Source organism: Pseudorasbora parva, chromosome 19, assembly GCF_024679245.1.
Source record: "Pseudorasbora parva isolate DD20220531a chromosome 19, ASM2467924v1, whole genome shotgun sequence".
NCBI classification, from domain to species: Eukaryota; Metazoa; Chordata; class Actinopteri; order Cypriniformes; family Gobionidae; genus Pseudorasbora; species Pseudorasbora parva.
Genome location: NC_090190.1, coordinates 27,685,471 through 27,709,151, shown reverse-complemented (window position 1 = coordinate 27,709,151; position 23,681 = coordinate 27,685,471). Strand labels below are relative to the sequence as shown.

The 23,681-nt window shown below is 41.4% G+C and overlaps 1 protein-coding gene across 1 annotated transcript in view; it reads right to left on the bottom strand.

The window, feature by feature from the left end:
* The window catches only part of st3gal1l3 (ST3 beta-galactoside alpha-2,3-sialyltransferase 1, like 3), an 82,038-nt gene that overhangs the window by 24,677 nt on the left and 33,680 nt on the right, over positions 1–23,681 (bottom strand). The window contains exon 4 of the mRNA XM_067426260.1: positions 11,815–11,994. Within this exon, the coding sequence (XP_067282361.1) occupies positions 11,815–11,994 (180 nt within the window). The remainder of the gene's footprint in view (positions 1–11,814; positions 11,995–23,681) is intronic.

The window sequence follows — 23,681 nt, the reverse complement described above, 5'->3', positions numbered from 1 at the left end:
AGTACATGCACCATTAAAACACACTGTTACGAGTGAGCGAGCTGCCTGTGACAAGATGTCCGCCAGTTGCGAACGGCGACCTCCATTGGCCAACAGCGCGCACGAGTCATCTAGCCTTTATTATGGATATCTACTTCATCACTACTTCATCACATTTAATATACATCTCACTACTCTTATGCTTCCACCTCCTCTACCAGTTAGTTTCAGACGAAACCTGCGTTCTCTTTCTCCCTCACACCTCTCCTCCGTTGTATCATCCTCTCTTCCATCACCCACACAATTCTCCTCTATGGATGTCAACACTGCAACAGACACTTTATGTTCCACTTTAACCACTTGTCTAGATACTATCTGCCCTCTGTCTTCTAGGCCAGCTCGCGCTACTCCCTCTAACCCTTGGTTATCTGATGTTCTTCGTGAACACCGGACCAAACTTAGGGCAGCAGAGAGAAAATGGCGCAAATCAAACGACCCATCTGACCTGAGTAAGTACCAATCTCTGCTCATTTCCTTCTCACAGGACGTCCATACAGCTAAATCCGCATATTTCCACAACAAAATCAACAGCACCTCAGACTCACGCACACTTTTCAGAACTTTCACCTCTCTCCTCTGTCCCCCTCCACCACCTCCCACCACCTCTCTTTCTGCAGACGATCTTGCCAATTTTATCACAAACAAAACCACACTCATCAGCAGTCAGTTCACACCTCCAAACACACACACTTTTGAATCAGCCACATCCACAGCCAAACATCTTCTCTCCTCCTTCTCTACACTCACTGAGGACGAAGTATCTAAGCTTCTCCTCTCCAGCCATCCCACTACCTGCCCTCTAGATCCCATCCCCTCACATCTCCTACAAGCCATCTCCCCTACACTCTTACCAGCACTCACACACATCATCAACACTTCTCTTTCCACCGGCATCTTCCCTACCACATTCAAGCAGGCTCGAGTAACCCCACTGCTTAAAAAACCCACATTAGACACATCGCTTGTAGAGAACTACAGACCTGTTTCTCTCCTACCATTCATTGCGAAAACACTTGAAAGAGTTGTTTTCAACCAGGTCTCATCTTTCCTCTCACAGACTAATCAACTGGACGCAAACCAGTCAGGCTTCAAAAAGGGCCACTCAACTGAGACGGCATTACTGTCAGTTACTGAAGCCCTGCGGCTGGCTAAAGCTGCATCCAAATCATCAGTCCTCATCCTCCTTGATCTGTCTGCTGCCTTTGACACTGTGAATCATCAGATTCTTCTGTCCACCCTCTCATCACTGGGCATCACAGGGACTCCACTCCACTGGTTTGAGTCCTATCTCACAGGTAGGTCTTTTAAGGTTGCCTGGAGAGGAGAGGTATCCAAAACACATCAACTGACCACGGGGGTTCCTCAGGGCTCAGTGCTTGGACCTCTCCTCTTCTCCATTTACACTACATCACTGGGACCCATCATTCAGGCACATGGTCTCTCTTATCATTGCTATGCTGATGACACACAGCTCTACCTCTCATTTCAACCAGATGATCCCACAGTAGCTGCACGAATCTCAAGCTGTCTGGCGGACATCTCGGCATGGATGAAAAAACATCACCTGCAGCTCAATCTAGCAAAGACTGAGCTGCTTGTTTTCCCTGCTAACCCCACCATACAACACGATTTTACCATCCAGCTAGGTTCATCTCTGATTACTCCTTCGGGGTCGGTCAGAAATCTTGGAGTAATCTTTGATGACCAGCTGTCCTTCAAAGACCACATCTCGAAGACGGCTCGGTCATGCAGGTTTGCATTGCACAACATCAGGAAAATCAGACCGTTCCTTACGGAGCATGCAACACAGCTTCTTGTCCAAGCCCTGGTCATTTCTAGACTTGACTATTGCAACGCGCTTCTGGCTGGACTTCCATCTTGTGCAATCAAGCCGTTGCAAATGATCCAGAACGCTGCAGCACGTCTTGTATTCAATGAGCCCAAAAGGGCTCATGTCACACCTCTATTCATCTCTCTGCATTGGCTACCACTCGCTGCCCGGATCAAATTCAAAGCCCTGACTCTTGCTTATGGATCTTCCACAAGCGCAGCACCCGCATACTTCGACTCACTCCTTCGCGTCTACACACCCACCAGAAGCCTTCGCTCAGCTAATGAGCGAAGGCTTGTGGTACCATCACAGAGAGGCATGAAATCCCTCTCTCGAACTTTTTCTTTCATTGTTCCGGGTTGGTGGAACGATCTTCCGTCCTCCATACGCACAACAGAATCACTCACTTCGTTCAAAAGACAGGTAAAAACTCATCTCTTCCATGAGCACTTAATCTTACATTAAAAAAAAAAAAAAAAAAAAAAAAAAAAATTCCCCCTCTATTTCTCCTTTCTTCTTTCCTTTTCTGGTCTTTGCTACTCTGAGCAGTGTACAAATCTTAGTATTTAGGGCACTTTTTGTGTTTCGTTGCCTCTTCTTGACGGATCGCTTCCTGTTCTCCTGAGTTGTAAGTCGCTTTGGATAAAAGCGTCTGCTAAATGCATAAATGTAAATGTAAATGTAAATCTATGGTCCTCGCAGCTTGTTCTCGACACATCGCTTGGGCAGAACTTTTTTCTTGCAGGTGTCCGAGAACTATTGGGTGATAGGTCAGACATTTAAAGTGGGCGTGGTTAATGCGGAGAAACGCAGATGATCGGCACCTGCTTTTCTCGTCAAGTATGAATGTACTGGCAAGAACGAACTTTGTTCTTGTTCTTACCACCTCGAGAAAACGAACACATTTCTTTATTCTTGTAGAGTATGTTCCAAGCTTAACACTTTAGAGCAGTGGTTTTCAAAGCTGTCCTGAAGGCACACCAGGCCTGCAAATTTTGTGTGTCTCCCTCATATTTATCACACCTGATTCAACTCATCAGATTGTGTGAAACAAAATGACAGGGCTGGGGTGCCTATAGGACAGGTTTGAAAACCACTACTTTAGAGTAGCCTACTGTTCCAAATAATTTGTAATGTCTTTAGAAGGATTTGGAAATACTTTATTAGTAGGTTACACCAGGATCTTCACTTTATAATGAATTATATATTTTGTAAGTCTCCCTCATCTATCACACCGGATTCAACTCATGAGCTCAGTAGTATTGACTGCAAGACCTGAAATGGGTGTGTCAGATATAGGGAGACATACAAAATCTGCAGTGGGTACTCCAAGACAGGTTTGAAACCATAACCATGCATTTTACAACCTATCTGCTTGTGATTCTTATTAGTGGGGTCATTCTTTTAGGATTCTTTAACTGAAGTCTCTGAGATCCTGATATCTTGACTTCAGGAGACTCCCAATAGGTTGCAGTTCTGGAAAATTGTGGTGCTGGACACTAAAGGGTTTTTGATGGTTTCACATTTAATTATTCACCTTAATTCTTAATTATTTGGCAGTTAGTGTGTGTCGTTTCTTCGCCATCTGTTTTTGTCTGACCCTTCTCAATATTTCATCTAGATCAACTTTATGTGGGGTACCAAAAGGCTTTAACTGTGAACAAGGGAATTAAAAAAGTGGCACAATCCTAGCCAACAGGGAACGTTCTCAGAACGTTGGCTAACGTTCTCTGAAAGTTCTTTGAAAGTTCTCTCAAAGTTATCAAAAAACGTTCTTGCAGTAACGTTATTAGAATGTTGTGCCAACGTTATTTGCTATTGAGAAACGTTCTAAAAACGTTAGCTATAAAACGTTATTCTTATATTGTTAATGGAACGTTTTAAAAACGTTACTACATTAAAAAGTATTAGTCATTACAAATTAGTCATACAGCTTTTTTCTCAAACTTCAGATACATAATTTGTATATCCAGAGACAACTTAATGACACTTAAATGCTATTTTCGTGTATATATTTATTTTTTTACAATCAGAAGAAAAATCTAGTAAACTAATTATGTATTAAATATAAATGTAATATAAATATAAAAGTCAATTATAAAAGTGGTTTTAGCTTTTTTTAAAAGAAAGAATAAGATGTCAATAAACAAAGGCAAGTACATTAAAGGAGAAAACAGGAATATTTTATTTGATCATACTCCACACCCTTATAAGAACGTTATTTAACGTTCTTATAACCTAATGAGAATGTTAATACAACGTTCCACAAAATGGACATTTCAACGTTCCTAGAACATTCAAAAACGTTTTTAGAACTTAATGGGAACGTTAGAGAAACGTTCTTATAACCTAAAATTGTTAGCTCGGATGGTTGATTAATTTGTTTGGTCTTTTTCAAAGGGCTGTTGGGAGAGCGCTGACTGACAGGGGCAGTCAAGCTGCACTGTTTTCATTGATTTGTTTGTAAAATACATTTATCTTAGACTGTACTTTTTGATACTTTTGTATTATAAAGTTGTAAATGTAGTGAGTCATTTTCAAATTATTCCAAATTAACCTTGCATAATAAACTAAAGCATGAACTACTGGTTTCTGTTCATTGAATACCTTTAAAATTTTAGTGTAGTTAGTGGATTACATGTAATGTTTGTATTTAGGGGTTTACTATAAGATAACCCAAACAGAAAATATGTTAATCTATATATATGATCTCTCTATACCTGTTGTGGCCCATAAGAGCCCTACATAACACCTATCTGAGTCCCGTCATCAACCCATCTGGGCTAACCCATGTAGGCCCCAAATGGGTGAGATCTGGGTTACCCATATGGGCCAGGTATGAGCCCATCAAGTGACCCATCATCATCCAACCATATGGGCTAACCCATGAAGGCCCCAAACGGATGCGACCTGGGTTACCCATGTGGGCCAAGTATGAGCCCATCAAGTGACCCATCATCAACCCATATGGGCAAACCCATGTAGGCCCCAAATGGGTGCTACCTGGGTTACCCATGTGGGCCTGGTATGAGCCTATCAAGAGACCCATAATTAACCCATCTGGGCTGACCCATGTGGGGCCTCCATGGAAACTGAGGACAAAATTAGCTGGGTCCCAGTTGAGTAGCCCAGGTGGGTCCCAGATATCAGCCCATGTACAACCCCTTTGGGCCCCACATGGGCGTATTGGCTGGGTAGAAGGTTGCGCCTGAGATCGCCACCCACCACGACCTCGACACCTCAGCAAAAAATGGCAAGTTCCATCTTGGAGGCTGAACAGAACGGGCTGACAGGAAGCGCTCATCAAGCCTGCTTTTAACTGAGGCGTGCTCCTGCTGTTCTTGCGGCCAATCAATATTTAATATAGCCACATCCCTGCTCAGTACTTCCACAAGCTCCTCACTATCGGGGGTTTGAAGTGGTGAGTCTTCAACCCCCGCGTCGATACTGCAGATATCAACCTCCTCAGAGGAAGACAACTGCAGCACCGCGGCCGCCCCCCGGGCAAGAGAAACCACAGAGTGGGCTCCCGAACCTGTACAAGCGGCCATGGATCTAGCGGGTGAAGGCTGGAAGGGCGGGCACTGTCTCAAACCCCTCCGTCAGATCCATTTGCGAACCCCACAACATGAGCTTCCTGTGTGCCTTGGCAACAGTGGGGGATTGCAGCAAACGAAGAGGTAGAGTCTCACACTGCCCCACATGCCCCACCCTTGAGTGCAGACTGCACGTGCTGCTCACCCAAACAAACAACACACATCGAGTGTGTATTCCCGCTCGTAATGAAGCGGGAGCAGCTTGCCCATGACGCTCCTCCCTCAATCTGGCTGATGCAGAAATGCTTTGTTAATTGGATTACAAAAAAAAAATCTTCTTCATTTAAATCACCATTGTCTCCACTCTGATTATGATAATGATAATGAAAAATGTAACTTCCCAAAAATGTATAAAATATCACAATAGGTCAAAGTTTATGCTGTGTTGAATTATGCTGATTAGTGGACTCTCAGAAAGGTTGCAGGCCTACCGTAACAATTAAAATAATAGCCCAGTCCCAGACATCTGTCCCTTGGGGAAGAAACACATATTTAGACAAATAACTGGGAATGCTCGATATTATGGGCCGATATTGGCTTTAAAATTCAATATCGGTAAATATCGGTATTGGTTTTTGAAATGGTTTAAAATGACTAAAGTATGTAATTTTATACCTTATTAGAAAGCTTGTTTCCTCTCAAAGTGAATGCAGACAAAATCTGGGTGTTGCTTTAGGTTGTTGGCCAACCAGGATAAACACAGGTTTGTAGAGTAAATATATTCTTGAGCAGGGCAGATCTAAGCCCCAATGAGTGGAATGAGTTTAATTTTTTTTTTTTTTTCATGTCGGGCTATTAGTTTTCAGTTTACCTCAGTCAAAGAAATGTTCACCCAGTTAGCCTACCGGTTGCTGGCTAGTCCTTAAAAAATTCAAATCCCCAGTATCAAGGGAGTCATGTAACATTGGGCAGTAAGCCTATAAACGATCCTATGTTTCAGTATCTGTATCGGCTAATATTGGTATCGGAAATTAAACAATGGACAATAGTGGTATATTGGGTATCAGTACAAAATCAATGTCAAGCATCCCTACAAATAACCCCGCGTTGCCTGTCCCAATGTTCTGTTTGGTCAAATAAAACTTCGGGATCCTATTTGAAGTTTTACGGGGCCATTAGATGAGCTATTTGGCAAATAGCTCACAGACAGCTAGTGCCTTTATGGACATGAATAAGATGCATTTATTATTATCTCTTAGGAAATCATAATTCAATATTTGTTAGAAAAGGACTTGCAGGAGGACTCATCATCAATCTGTCTTCCACTTCTGTCTTGTTAGATGTCCTTGGACAAAGGAGTAGCATGTGTTTCTATTAAGGTGTAGCTCATACACCAACACTGATGTGTTGGCTGTAAAAGGTACAGTAGATCTATTTAAAATATATTTTTGATTTCTTTACCGGTATGTTGTGACATTAATTTTTTTTATAAAAAGATTGTTTGTTGTTCGACGTAACAATTTTGTAATAATGTATTTTTGGCATGGTTGGCCTTGCATGAATTGCCCAGTTAGGACCAACGTAAGATTCTTACAGAGCCCATTTTAAGACCGTATGGGCATTCACGGTTGAATCCTGCATGGTGCAAGCCTACTTTAAACCTCTTTAGGCAGGTGGGCTCAAATGGGTCTGACATGAATTACCCAGTTAAGACCCCCATAAGACCATTACAGGTCCCACTTAAAACCCATCTGGGCATCCACGGCTGGCTCCTGGGTGCAAACCCATATAAGACTCTTATATATATATATATATATATATATATATATATATATATATATATATATATATATATATATATATATATATATATATATATATATATATATATATATATAGGCCCAAAATGGGTGCTACCTGGTTTACCTACATGGGCCTGGTATGAGCCCAACAAGAGACCAATCATCAACCCATCTGGGCTAACCCATGTAGGGCCTCCATGGAAAATGAGGAAAAAATTAGCTGGGTCCCAGTTGGGTAGCCCAGGTGGGCTACAGATATGAGCCCACGTCCACCCCCTTGGGCCCCACATGAGTGTGTTGGCTGGGAAACGTCTCGGTTACGTATGTAACCTAAGTTCCCTAAGGGAACGAGACGCTGCGTCGAAACGCTGTGAGATTGCCTCTGCGTGAATGCGTCGTGAAGCGCGTGTAGAACCAATCCATCGGGAGATCGATCGTCGCCGACGTGATGACGTCGCCGTCGTGATGACGTTATCGACCGGAGACTATAAAGCGTCCGCGAACACAAACAGGAACTAGCTTCTGGAACAGCCTGAAGTAAGTGATCACGGGCATGCCGGGAGTATGGCCGGGCGACGCAGCGTCTCGTTCCCTCAGGGAACTTGGGTTACATACGTAACCAAGACGTTCCCTTTCGGGGAACTCGAGCTGCGTCGAAACGCTGTGAGAACGCTTATACCCACATAGCCATACGACCAAGTGCCTCGTATGTGTGAAGCCGTAGCGCACACGACTACGAAAGCACCTGCGCCCCAACAGTAGATGCCAAATCTAACTCGTAGAATCTGACGAACGTCAGCGGCGAAGACCAGCCTGCCACATTACAAATATCTTGGAGGGAAGCCCCCGCCAAAAGTGCTTTAGAAGCAGCCATACCCCTGGTAGAGTGCGCCCGGACAGCCAGTGGATACGGCTGCCCGACCGCCTCATAAGCAAGTGAGATGGCCTCGACCACCCACTTGCTCATTCTCTGCTTAGACACTGGAGCCCCCCTTTTTCAGGGCTCCGAAACAGACAAAAAGTTGATCAGTCTTTCTCCACAGGGCAGCTCTGTGGACATATGCGTCTAACGCCCTAACCGGGCACAGCAGATTTAATCTTTCCTGGTCTATCGTCAAAAATGGAGGAGGACAGAAGGCTTGTAGAGTAATGGGGCCCCGTGGGCTCGTAGGAACCTTGGGGATGTAACCTGGTCTGGGATGCAGGAAAGCCTTTACCATACCAGGCGCAAACTCTAAACATGAAGGCCCTACTGACAAGGACTGAATATCTCCTAATCTTTTGAGAGATGAAATGGCCAAAACAGAGATGGTTTTTAAGGTGAGGAACTTCTCTGAAACCTCCTCTAAGGGTTCGAACGGAGGCTCAGATAAGCCCCGTAACACAATGGCCAAGTCCCATGCCGGGACCCTCGAGTGCACAACCGGCCTCAACCTTAAAGCCTAGTTCACACTGCCCGATTTTTGCCCCGATTTTGAGTCGCCGACAGGTTTTGTGAAATCGCCGACAAATGCCCGAGATCACAGGCAAATCGGTGCTCGTGCACGCGAGTGACAATCACGCAGTGTGAATAATCAAAGACGCGATCAGAGAGAATCGCCGACGAGTCGCCGACGCCGGTGAGATATTTGGCATGCTAAATATCTGGACCTGTCAGCGATTCAAACTCCTGCTGTGTGAACAGCGTTCTGACTGAAAATTACACCGACAGCCAATGAGAGAGTGAGATAAGGGCAGCAGGAGGTTCAGGGAGGAGTTATAAAGCAGAATTTCAGTATTTTAATAGATATATTTACAATTCTATCAAACAGAAACAAAGGGCAAACATTTGCACATCCAGCCACAACAGCAGCACATTACAAAATTATTTATTTACCTCAAACTGTTTTTGCAGAACAAAACAAAGGCTCCCTCTGTCTCTCCAACAATTTCTTCTGCCATAATCTTTTTTCTTTTTCTCCACAAATCAGCGCACATACAATTTCAAGCAAACTTTGTGCAGTTTATCATTTTTAATAACAATTCCAAGTCACGCGCGAGAACTCCGGTCTGACGCACGTGTGATCTCGCGTTGTTTACTTGTCACATCGCACGTGTGTTTGGGAAACGTAGTTTGCGCACGGGAGAGAGAGAGTTGTCGGCGATTCTTCCTCTTGTTCAGTCATGCAGTGTGAACTCCTCTGTCGTCAAACCATCGTGCAGTGTGAACACAGCAGTGACTGAATGATACCCCAGATAGTCATGCAGTGTGAATAGAGCAGTAACCCTACGAGTTTGAAAATCGTGCAGTCTGAACTAGGCTTAAGGTACCATGGAGGAAACGTGTAATTAAAGGGTGTCTTTCCAAAGACACTCCACCCAAAGGGACGTGGAAGGCAGCTAAGGCCGCCACATACACCTTTATTGTGGAGGGGGTCAACCCTGCCGAGAACCTTGCCTGCAGGAACTTCAGCACTGTACCAACCGGGCAGTTAACTGGGTCCCACTGGCATTCTCTGCACCATGCTGAGAAAAGTTTCCATTTCAAAGCGTACAGCTTCCTCGTGGATGGAGCTCTGGAGTGAAGGATGGTCTCTATGACCTCGACCGAGAGACCCTCCTCTATGAGCCTGGCCCCCTGAGAGGCCAGGCCCACAGTTTCCACAACTCTGGGCGTGGATGCATGACCTAGACACCTCGGTGTGCAGGTCGGGGAAGAACGGCAGGACGTTGAGGCTCTGCACGAGAGGGCAGGAATCGCTCATCTAATTTCTTTTTCTCTGATTTCGATGGAATTCAGATCTTTCCGCCAGCCAGTCGTTTTTTATTTTTATATTTAACCTGGCCACAGCTCTCGTAAGAACCTCAATGCTCACTCGCGGGTGACTGAAGTGGCGAGTCTTCAGTCGCAATGCTCTCAACGTCCACCTCCTCAGAGCTGGATAGTTGGAGCACCGGTGCCCCGCCCGGGGAGGAAGAGACCGCAGAGCGGCCTTCCAAACCCCAAGACGAGGCACTGGACGGTACAGGTGAGGGCTGAGATAAGGCTGGACCCGTCTCAAACCCCACTGTAAGGCAGCAGCGGGACCGAGCCGCGGGGAACACAAGCCGAAGCACCCTCCTCGAAGAGTGCCCGGCGGGAGTGCAGCATTCTTAACGGATTTCTTTTAGCCGCTCAAAAATGCTCGCAAGCAGCCCCCTTGAGGGCTGCCTGAGCGTGCTGCGCTCCCAAACAGCCATACACAATGAGTGTGTTTCCCACACGCAATATATTTTTTCGAGGGCAGGGATGAACACACTGTGAAATGCTGTTCACTCGCCATAATCTCCTTTTTCTCTTAATGTTATAAAATATATATCAGATATATTTAACAAAGGTGGAAAATTCTCTCTAATAGAAAGACAAAAACACCAAATAGACAGACAGGTTCACACAGATCGCTTACTGAAGGCAGTAATAGTTCAAAATAGTTCCTGTTTGTGTTCGCGGACGCTTTATAGTCTCCGGTCGATGACGTCATCACGTCGTCGGCGACGATCGATCTCCTGATGGATTGGTTCTACACGCGCTTCACGACGCATTCACGCAGAGGCGTTCTCACAGCGTTTCGCCGCAGCTCGAGTTCCCCGAAAGGGAACAGGATTACAAGTGTTTAGTGTTTTTTAAACGTTAAGAACAGTACATTGCCTTGACAGTAATGTACTGTTCTTAACGTTTAAAAACACTAAACACCTGCAATCGAGTAAACACACCAATGAGGCTGAATGTTGGCATAGCAATATGATACTTCCTGCCTGTGTGTCCTACAAAGGACGTCTCATTTAATTCTGATTGAGGACACTCCGTGGGTGCTTCCCAATTCTTATTTGTGCATCCTTGTTTCCTTTCCTAGCTTCCTTTCCTCGCCCCTTAGCTCCACCCCTTCCGGACGTGAAGGAAAGGCGTGAGGAAAAGACGCGAGGGCAGAAGAATTGAATCAAGTGAAATGATATATCCTCGCTCCGTTTAACATCACTTCAAAGCGGCGTCAATTAATGATGACTGCTGGATTTAGCCAGGATTCTTGAACATTAGAGATAACTATTTATATTGTAAGCTTCGGCCTCCACAAAATCCCACATTTGTCCATATTTTAATCAATATTACCAGTTATTATTAACAACGAATTCCAGTTAACTGCTTTTTTGTTGCATAATATTTGTTTCTTTTTGTTTCTTTCATTTTCTTGTGCTATGATATAATTTTGTAACTGTCAGATGTTGCTATTTGACAAATATTTGTGTCTTGTACATGTAAACATAATAATAATGATTAATAAACTGTGGCACGATGTGAAGGGGGAGGAGAATTAATGCTTTCGTCACGTTTAGTTGATAAAACCCAAGCCATGATGGAGGACGGATGAGCGAGGAGGGATATTGAGAAGCAGCTTTTGAAATTAAGTGAAATGAGACATAGCTCATGTCTTCATCCCTAAATGCATCGAGTTGCTGATTGGCTGATTAGATATTTGCATTAAAAAGCAGTTAAACAGGTGTGCCTAATAAAGTGGTTGGTGAGTTTGTTTTAAACAACTGAAATCATAATAGCATTGCCATGCATGTTCATTTGTTAAACTGGTCTTACTGATCAATGTGTTTGGAGGTAAAGACACTAATGAGCCACTGCAGATCCAGAGTCTTCAAAGGAATTAGCACCAGATGGGTGGAGTTGTCCATGTCCACAGCGCTCTCAGGGTAGATAATACGGTGAGTTGTCTTAAACCCCACATCCTGCTCAAAACCCTCTGTTGGGCCCTTATTAATCCTGAAAAAAAGCATATAATTTGGGAAGTAGTATTATTTTTATTTGCATTTAATGACTTGCCTAAAACATTTTTGTATTTTTGTATTTATTTACTTTTTTGGCCAAAGAATTGAAATTGTGACACATCTGGCTTTCTTGCTAACATTCTTAGGGCAGTTACAAACACATACATCGATCAGGCATAACTTTATGACCACCTTACTAATATTTTGTTTATAAAAAGGTGTGCTGCGGTATCTGGCACCAAGATGCTAGCAGCAGATCCTTTAAGTCCTTTAAGTTGTGAGGTGTGGCTTCCATGGATCGGACTTCAGCACATTTCACAGATGCTCGACTGGATAAAAATATGGGGAATTTGGAGGCCAAGTCAACATTTCAAACTTGTTGGTGTAGTCCTTAAACCATTCCTGGGCCATTTTTGCTTTGTAGCAGCGCACATTATTCTGCTGAAAGAAGTCACAGCCACCGTTTCATTGAAAGGGTATGGTCTGCAACAATGTTTAGGTAGGTGGTATGTGTCACAGTAACATCCACATGGATGGCAGGACCCAAGGTTTCCCAGCAGAACATTGCCCAAAGCATCACAATTCCTCCGCTGGCTTGCCTTCTTCCCATAATGCATCCTGGTGCCATGCGTTCACCAGGTAAGCGACGCTAATGTGATGTAAAAGACAATGTGATTCATCAGCTCAGGCCACCTTCTTCCATTGCTCTGTCGTCCAATTTTGATGCTCACATGCCCACTGTTAGCATGTTCTGCGGTGGACAGCGACCAGCATGGGCACCCTGACTGGTCTGCAGCTATGCAGCCCCATACGCAACAATCTGCGATGCACTGTGTATTCTGAAACCTTTCTATCAGAACCAGCGTTAACGTCTTGAGCAATTTGAGCTACTGCTTGTCTGTTTAATCAGACCACATAGACCAGTCTTCACTCCCCATGCAAAAACTGAATAACACTGCTCATCCGGGTACTACAAGTTATCTTGACCGTTACTACTTCTATGCTTAATGCTGGCACCATCGTGTGGCTGTTAAATGCTTAACCGTCATGGGTTACAATGGAAGACTTCAAGGTGGGTTTCCTTTATAAAGTTTTAAATATGGATATTTTTCTTACACAAACGCATTGATTAGAATCAGAAGGCATCTATTAACCCATCGGAGCCACGTGGAGCACATTATTTGACGGACAGCTGGATTTTTATGGACACTTCAAAAACAACTGCTTGGATTAACGTTAGCCTGGAGTTTTTAAATATAACTCGGACTGTATTCGTCTGAAAGAAGAATGCCATATACACCTATGATAACTTGAGGGTGAGTACAATCATAGGTGTGGTTTCGTTTTTGGGTGAACTAACCCTTTTAGCATTCATTTTCAACATTTAGCATATGGTGAAAACAAATCTTCTGCAATAGATAAAGGCTTAAAGCAGTTTGGAACTGTTTTTCTTCGCAGAAGCTTTGCGTAAGAGCTAATAAATTATTTAATCTCAAGACAATATTTTGTGTCTAATTTATTTGAGACTAGTAGTCATGTAATAAGCGGGATAGTAGGGACTTTAAGCAACAGCCACTGATGAAACGGCAACAGCGACCGGAAATAAACTTTTAACTGCCGTAGCCAAAGAACGCAAAAATCACTAAGCAACAATAAAGAGACGGCGTAATGGTTCATTTAACATAATTTGACCAAATATAAAGAAACATGTAATTTAAAAAGCAAGGAAATGGTTGATTTTGGCATTAAAGGGTTAGTTCACCCAAAAATGAAAATTATGTCATTAATTACTCACCCTCATGTCGTTGGACACCTGTAAAACCTTCGTTCATCTTCAGAACACAAATGAAGATATTTTTGTTGAAAGCTGATGGCTGAGAAAGGCTTCAAAAAGGCTTCCATTGGGATTCAGTACATTTCGACTGACCCACTCACAAGACCCATAAAAGGCACTAAAGACTTTGTTACAAAGTCCATCTCACTACAGCGGCTGTACAATCATTTTACAATGCGACGAAAATAGTTATTGTGCACACAAAAATCAAAATAACGATATAATCCACCAAATTATTGACGTGAACTCGACGCATGAGCGAGAATATGACGCGGCTCTGCCGTTCGAATCATAGCGAATACATGACCCGGAAGAGGAGGAGCGCCGCTATCGCGTGAGTTCACGTCCGAGACCTACACGGAAGACAATATCTTGGCAGATAAAGTCATTATTTTGATATTTTTTGCGCACAAAAACTGTTCTCGCCGCTTGGTACAATTATTGCACAGCCACTGTAGTGAGGTGGACTTTGTAACGAAGTCTTTAGTGCCTTTTATGGGTCTTGTGAGTGGGTCAGTCGAAATGTACTGAATCCCAATGGAAGCCTTTTTGAAGCCTTTCTCAGCCATCAGCTTTCAACAAAAATATCTTCATTTGTGTTCTGAAGATGAACGAAGATGTTACAGGTGTCCAACGACATGGGGGTGAGTAATTAATTACATAATTTTCATTTTTGGGTGAACTAACCCTTTAAATTATAAACAGATACAATTAAAATGCCACATAACTACATTTACTTATCTAATCTGTCACGTATTAATGACTACGGCAAATCAGCTGTTCTCCCGTAGTAGATGGTTACATAGAACGTCACAAAGTAGTGATGTCCGGTTCGCGAACGAATCGTTCTTTTTAACCGGATCTTTATAGTGAACCGGTCGAACCAGTTCACCAAATCGAACTGAATCGTTCTAAACGGTTCGCGTCTCAAATCAGGGCTGATCCCACAAATACTGTAGATATTAACTTTCTGCCATCAGTGACAGTCTCTCAAACTAAAAAATAAAACGAATATCTTGAAGTAGATGTTGTAACTCCAATCGTTAGCTGAAGTGAGACATGTTTTGCTGAGAGATCTGATGAACTCACGAGCAGCTGATACTGAGCATGCGCGTGTAACCGAACGTACCGGTTGTCGGATCCTCGGATCAGCAGTACAGAATCGAAACCGTTTCTGTCGGACACGTTCGATACTGAGAACCGATGAGCCGATAAGCTGCGCATGCGTGTTATTTGTTCAGAGGAACGAAATGCAGGTTAAGTGTATTTAAAACTAATCACGTTTGGAAACATTATAACAAAGCTGTCACTGTATTATTTTAAAGTTTTGGAAACAATAGATTGTAAAACGGTCAAATTAAACATTTATTTGTTTTATCAATAATGCATGATATTTTCAGGAACAGCTTTTATCTTATTTAATTTCTAAGTCGATAAAGATTTTAAAATAGATGTAATCAAAACAGTAGGTTTGATATAGACTATTCAGCTTGCAGCAGTTCGCAGCTCAGCACCCTGTGCTCAGCACACACACACACACACACACTGATACAGCGGTTCTCGAGTCAGATCGACCGGTTGCAACGGATCACCGGTACAGAATCGAGAACCGTTTCTATCGGACACGTTCGATCTTTCGGACATGTTCGATTCTGAGAACCGGTGAGCTGAGATACTGAGCATGCGTGATAGCGTCGTAACCGAACTGTTTCTCTCGGACTGGGACAGCTGATGCTGATAATACATGAGCACGGGTGAACACTGAGGATTTGTGTAAGTAGGCCTATTCTGTCAATGTACGTTTATTTAATCCGTGTAAAACATCAGTGTTTGCACCCCAAAGGTGTGCTAGAAATAAGCACACTAGAAAACTAGAAATAAAACTAATATCTTGAAGTAGATGTTGTAACAGTCGATTCAGTTCGATTTGGTGAACTGTATTTAGTGCTGTTGCAAAACATAAATGAAAAAATGTTTCCAAGATGATGATGATGATGTCAATTATAATTATTACTATACTAAGTTTTGATTACAAATACTTTATATGAATGTGTTTGAATGTATTTTCATCCGCCGGGATGATAGAAATGACGTCATTACATAAAGACGTAAAAGAACCGGTGATCCGGTTTTTTTAACCGGATCATTGAAACGAACTGTCCGAAAGAACCGGTTCGCGGAAAAGAACCGAACTTCCCATCACTATCACAAAGTAGCAGTTAAAGTCGCACATGCGCAATAGAACGCTAGAACGCCGTTGCCGTTCCATCAGTGGCTGTTGCTTAAAGTCCCTAATGTACACCCAGGCGGTTGTTATCGCAGAATAAACCCCTTAGAGTGGATTCAATGAATACATTAATTTTTTCTACATGAAAATGTAAAATGTTTCAATTTGTCCGTTGTGGTACAATGTTACCTTGGGGAAACAAACTTTAAAAAAATAAATAAACACAAACATTATGAAAAATGTTATTGCTATTGTTAAAGGAGTACTTCAGCGCTGGGAAGATGAATCTGTATTTAAATTGGGTTATTAATGTAGTAGAAATGTGAAATTATTTTTTAATTTAGTACTTTCTAGACCATCTAGAAAACGTATTTTTGTCTCATGGGGATGAAAGACAACAATTCCCAGAATGCTTCGCTGCCCTACGAGGCCACTAGCAAAGCCACCTACTAGATTACTGAATCACTGATCACTTTCCCACCGCGACCGCGACCGGGACCAGGACCGCGTTCATTTTCATAAAATCAGTTCAGTTAGAGAGAATATACTACAATTAAAAACTCAACATGTCTGTTCAATTTGTGATTTAAGCTACTAAGGGAGTCTCACAGCCCAAAATTCTGCATGAGTCAGATATATTGACAGTCATGGATGAGCTTGTGATGAGAACTGAGGTAAACGCGTCTGCGGCATAGATTCACAGCGCATGTTCAGTCTGGCGTTTGTATCAGTAGAAACCCTGGTGTATGTTCAAATGATTGTGCTCTCCCCCCCCCCCCCCCCCCCCCGACGAGATTTATGCATTTTATTTCTGGAAAAAATCCCCCCATTATGGAAATAGCGTCAACTTGCGCCATTGGAGGAATTTTTGGCCAGAGGCTAAAGACTACAGCCAGCAGAGAGAGCCATTTCCGCATGTTTTCAACAAGCCTGCAGTCTCCCTCTCATTTACTGAAGCTTTCGCGCCTCGATCGCCCCCCGGTGACTGGTCCCAGTATAGCCGCCCCTCTGTGATTTCTAATGGACGCGAGGCAAACTAAATAATAAAATTACGCTTCAAAATTTCCCCCCCAAAGTTAGTTTATGTCACTGAAGGCAGTTATCATCACGATGATTTCATTTCAGGTGTTCGTTTTAAAAATAAGTTTACTTTGAGTTAGTTATCTGACGCTTTAAAAACGGGGGGTGTGACGTCATGATTGACAGCTGAGACACACGGCTTCTCTGAGTGAAGTTGTCACTGAGGCACTAACGGACTTTTTTCGAAATTTTTGGGAGCAGATTAGAGCTTTAGCTTTAATTTCTACATTTCCATAACTGTTTATTTCACACCAACATAATTAATTGTTCTGCATCTGCGAGAGTGTGGGCGGGCTTTTGATATCGCGACTGTACTTCCTGCTCTACTTCCTGCGCTCTACTGCGCAACTCCGGTCCCGAAATCGCTACTGCGCAGACTCGGTCCCAAGATGTCAGCGCCGTGCAAGGCCGCCTGAAAGCTTCAAATATGGCAAGCGGAAACGGATGATGTCGAGTCGTCCATATTTTTTTACGGTCTATGGTTTTCAACTCACGCGTGGGGGATGGGAGCTGCAGCCTCAGGCATTCATGTTTAAACGGTGCGGCCAGCAGAGCAAAGTAAGTCTTTCAACTTCTCAAACAAATTCCTATGAAAGTTAAACTAGGAGTGTGAACATCTCCGAGGACCTGACCTGGACTGCACATATCCAGTCTCAGGTGAAAAAGGCCAGGCAAAGACTGTACCACCTGCGCCAGCTGAGGAAATTCCGGGTCTCACCAGCTATCCTGAAAACTTTCTATTCAGGGGCGATAGAAAGTTTACTGACTCAGTGCATCACAGCGTGTTATGGTAACAGCACCAGTCACGACTGCAAAGCCCTGCAAAGAGTGGTGCGCTTGTCCGAGCGCATCTCAGGGTCAGCTCTCCCGTCTCTGCAGGACATCTACATCAAACGATGCAGAGGTAGAGCTACAAAAATCATCAAGGACATTAATCACCCGGCCAACCCACACTTCACCCGGCTGCCTTCTGGTAAGCGCTTCCGTAGCCTGATGGCCAAAACTGAGAGACTCAGGAGGAGTTTCTTCCCACAGGCCATCAGACTCCTGAACGCTGTCACTTAACAACGTGTGACTTCACCCCACTTCAGTACTAACAAACTCAGACACTGATATTGCACTGCACTTTATTCTTGTGTTCCATGTAACTACTCATGGTAACACTTTAGAATACTGTTTCTTACTTAATGCATAACTAATAAAGAGTTACTGCAGTACTAATGAATAATTCTTCATTAACACTCAAGTCACTAATATTAACTACTAAGGAATGAGTGTTAACTATTCAATATGTAATAGCATTTTTTAATTGTGTTAAGTATCAATTAGTTAATCAGTAACTACTCAATTCAGTTATGCCTCCTTAAGAACTACTATTAAGTAACTACTAATTCAGCTTCACAAGGAATAACTATTAAGTAACTACTAATTAACAGTGATGCACAGTATCTTTTTTTTTATTTTTATTATTAAGAACATAAGAATTACAGAATTGAATCCAACATACAATAACAAAGTTTTGATGCACAGTATCAGATAGAGGCCCTTTCTTCTTCTTTAGTACTAATGTTGTTAGATAAATGCACTACTGTTATGTGTACTATATTCATTTACATTCACTCGCAAATGTGCCGATTAATGTTTCTGTCTGTGTATGTCCCCACGCTATAATGTTGCAGTTCTTGCAGCATTAAATCAGAGAAAACAATTCTAGTGAAATAGTACACAGATTCATGAGTGCACATGCAGAGTGCACAAAATGTGAGCGCACACGCAATTTCTGTGAGTCCAGTTTTGTGCAAGAGAATGGATTGAGATTCCGCTTGTAAGCAGAGATTTATTGCTTGTAAACTTGATGTGCTCTCGCGGTACAATATTAATACTACATTAATGAGGATGTTGATGATTTCTTTTCTTTTTTTTTATGTAAGTATTGTCTGCAACCAGAAGTTCAGGACGGAACCCCATCCCCAATCTAAGTGCCTTGCCAACATGGCTCAGGCATTTTATGTTTATGTGATACCAAATTATTTCTGTATTTAAGGCAATGACAGAGGGGAAAATGAGAATACAGGGAACCTATGAGTCATTAAAAAAGAATTACCAAATAGTTCTCAAGTAGTTACTTAGAACCTGGAACAGTATTCTAAAGTGAAAACAAACCCATTCATAATTAATGAAGAATTACCAAATAGTTCTCAAGGAGTTACTTAGAACCTGGAACAGTATTCTAAAGTGAAGACAAACCCATTCATAATTAATGAAGAATTACCAAATAGTTCTCAAGGAGTTACTTAGAACCGGGAACAGTATTCTAAAGTGAAGACAAACCCATTCATAATTAATGAAGAATTACCAAATAGTTAATAGTTAAATAATTAAGCCTAACTACCATTAATACAGAACTAATAAAGGAAATTTGACCCTCTATTCTAAAGTGAAAGTTTTATCCTCATTAATTATGACACTTATTGAATGATATTTAAGTTTACTAACCAGAATAAGCCACTAATTAAGCCTAACTACCATTAATACAGTACTAATAAAGGAAATTTGACCCTCTATGCTAAAGATAAGTTCTTATTGTTTAGCAGTTATGTGTATTTTTATGTGTGGTTCTACGTGAATCTAATACGTAAATCATTAAAAGCAATAAACATTCTGTTGCACACTCAGTTCAAAGGATTTACATTAAACAAAGTAACGTTACACCTTAAAACCCTAAAATGAATAAGATTTCTGTAATCATTTAACCATTATTTATCAAGTAATACTTATGTTGCTTGCCATGGGCCACAATGACTAGAAAGTACACCAAAACGCAACATAAATTCACAAAAGACACTGATTTAATTCGTTCGGTGTAATCCACATCTTTAGAATCCATACGAGGAACTTCTTTATCCAGCGTTCTCCATCTTTCTCTTCAATAGCGACCGTAAACAAATCCCGCGCTCCATCTTTCTCTTCAACAGCGACCGTAAACAAAACCCGCGCTGTTTGGGAATTCAAACATTGCATTTTACGCCAGTGATATCAAACGCTCATTGGCTCTCGCCTGCTTCGTCACAGATTGCGACAAGCCGTTTTTTAGTTTTTAGTCTGTGGTGAATGAGAAACGCGCGCGCCTTCAAATAGTGGGATTAAAGGGGTACTTCAGCGCTGGGAAGATGAATCGGTATTTAAACTGGGTCATCAATGCAGTAGAAATGTGAAATTATTTTTGAATTTGGTGTCTTCTAGACTGAGAAAAGACAGAAAATGTATTTTTGTCCCATGGGGATGAAAGACTACAATTCCCAGAATGCTTCGCTGCCCTGTGAGGTCATTCCCAACACCACCAACTTCATTACAGTGACTGAGTTAGAGAAGACACTACAATTAAAAACTGAACGTGTCTGTTCAATATAATGAGTGAGTCACCGCGGGAGTGTCACAGCACTGAGCACTAACTGCACGAGTGATGAGAGCTGAGGTAATCGCGACTACATTCGCGGCATACATCACACAGGAGTTCAGTCTGGCACGCGTTTCAGTTCATGCCTTTGCAAGCTTAACTTTCATAGAAATGAATTTGAGAAGTTAAAAGACTTACATTGCTCAACATAGCTCCGTTTAAATGATCCTGTCTGCAAGCTGAGCTCTCCCTGCCAGCTGAGTGTTATCTCCCATCCCCCATGCGCAGATTCAAAACATGCGGAAATGGCTCCCTCTGCTGGCTGTAGTCTTTAGCCTCTGGGCAAACATTCCTCCTATGATGCAAAAATCGTCATTTTGCATCATAGGAGGAATTTTTCCAGAAATAAAATGCATAAATCTCTTGTCTCAGGGAGATATGAGGGGGGAAAGCACAATAATTTGAATATTCTCCAGGGTTTCTACTGATACAAAGCCATATGCTAATCGCTGAAGTAACCCTTTAAGTTTAAATTAAATAACTTAAATTCTCTGTAACGTTACCTCATACAAAACTATATCACCAGAGATGACTTCGACTGCAACACATCGTCACTCGGACTACTATTGGTACCGCTTTTGACATTTTCACAATAAAGAAATGATTGTGATTACACTTTTGTTAGTTATGTTTTTCTTTATATATTTTCACTTTAAAAAAAATCATTATGTGTATGTTTAGAGGTTTGAGTGAGATTAGGGGCTCAAAATATAATTGTAATGCTAGATTGCCCATTTACCCATTAAGATGTATTGTCATTTTTAGTCTCTGTTAAATTGCTATGTTTGTGTTTAGGGAAGTAACATGTATCTATAAAATGGTAAAAGGAAAATTGTAAATGTGTATATGATATAAAATATATTTTATGTATTTTGAGGTAAAAACACCTTTGTTTAAATGTTGCACCTTTCACTATTTATCCAAATAGACAAAAAATATGTTTTGTGTCTGTAGAAGCTGCTTATTAACTTATATAAATTACTACCTTAATTGGATATAAAACTTTCACTTTAGAATAGAGGGTCAAATTGCCTTTATTAGTACTGTATTAATGGTAGTTAGGCTTAATTATTTAACTATTTGGTAATTCTTCATTAATTATGAATGGGTTTTTTTTTCACTTTAGAATACTGTTTCAGGTTCTAAGTAACTCCTTGATAACTATTTGGTAATTCTTCAATAATTATGAATGGGTTTGTTTTCACTTTAGAATACTGTTCCTGGTTCTAAGTAACTCCTTGATAACTATTTGGTAATTCTTCATTAATTATGAATGGGTTTGTCTTCACTTTAGAATACTGTTCCCGGTTCTAAGTAACTCCTTGAGAACTATTAGGTAATTTTTCATTAATTATGAATGGGTTTGTCTTCACTTTAGAATACTGTTCCAGGTTCTAAGTAACTCCTTGAGAACTATTTGGTAATTCTTCATTAATTATGAATGGGTTTGTTTTCACTTTAGAATACTGTTCCAGGTTCTAAGTAACTCCTTGAGAACTATTTGGTAATTCTTCATAAATTATGAATGGGTTTGTTTTCACTTTAGAATACTGTTCCTGGTTCTAAGTAACTCCTTGAGAACTATTTGGTAATTCTTCATTAATTATGAATGGGTTTGTTTTCACTTTAGAATACTGTTCCAGGTTCTAAGTAACTACTTGAGAACTATTTGGTAATTCTTTTTTAATGACTCATAGGTTCCCTGTATTCTCATTTTCCCCTCTGTCATTGCCTTAAATACAGAAATAATTTGGTATCACATAAACATAAAATGCCTGAGCCATGTTGGCAAGGCACTTAGATTGGGGATGGGGTTCCGTCCTGAACTTCTGGTTGCAGACAATACTTACATAAAAAAAAAAAAAAGAAATCATCAACATCCTCATTAATGTAGTATTAATATTGTACCGCGAGAGCACATCAAGTTTACAAGCAATAAATCTCTGCTTACAACCGGAATCTCAATCCATTCTCTCGCACAAAACTGGACTCACAGAAATTGCGTGTGCGCTCACATTTTGTGCACTCTGCATGTGCACTCATGAATCTGTGTACTATTTCACTAGAATTGTTTTCTCGGATTTAATGCTACAAGAACTGCAACATTATAGCGTGGGGACATACACAGACAGAAACATTAATCGGCACATTTGCGAGTGAATGTAAATGAATATAGTACATATAACAGTAGTGCATTTATCTAACAACATTAGTACTAAAGAAGAAGAAAGGGCCTCTATCTGATACTGTGCATCACTGTTAATTAGTAGTTACTTAATAGTTATTCCTTGTGAAGCTGAATTAGTAGTTACTTAATAGTAGTTCTTAAGGAGGCATAACTGAATTGAGTAGTTACTGATTAACTAATTGATACTTAACACAATTAAAAAATGCTATTACATATTGATTAGTTAACACTCATTCCTTAGTAGTTAATATTAGTGACTTGAGTGTTAATGAAGAATTATTCATTAGTACTGCAGTAACTCTTTATTAGTTATGCATTAAGTAAGAAACAGTATTCTAAAGTGTTACCCTACTCATTATAATGCTGTTTGCACATTACACTCCTGCACTTCTGTTATCCACGTATTTATTTTTATAGTCTCCAGTTTACTTTATCTCACTTATTTTATTCCACATCTCTTATTTCTTTTACTTGATTTATTCATAATTCTACATATGTATATATATATAGCACCTTTATCCTATTCCTATTTTATAATTTATTGTGCTTTTTTTGTTAATTGTTATTTGCTGTCCATGGAGCGGACCTGTTTACATTTCACTGCCGGTTGTATTTTGTATAGCTGTGTATATGACAAATAAAACTCTTGACATGGCAAAACTCTTGTTTTGCCATGTCAGACAGGAAGTAGATACATTTTTGCGCATGCCCAGAACAAATCGTGTTTCCGGTACGGATTGAGTAGTGACATGCCCATCAATTTTGGGTGCTTGGGCCCATCAATTCTTATTTGTGTATCCTCGTTTCCTTTCCTACCTTCCTTTCCTTGCCCCTCAGCTCCACCCCTTCAGGACTCGAGGGAAAGGTACGAGGAAAAGACGCGAGGGCGGAGGAAT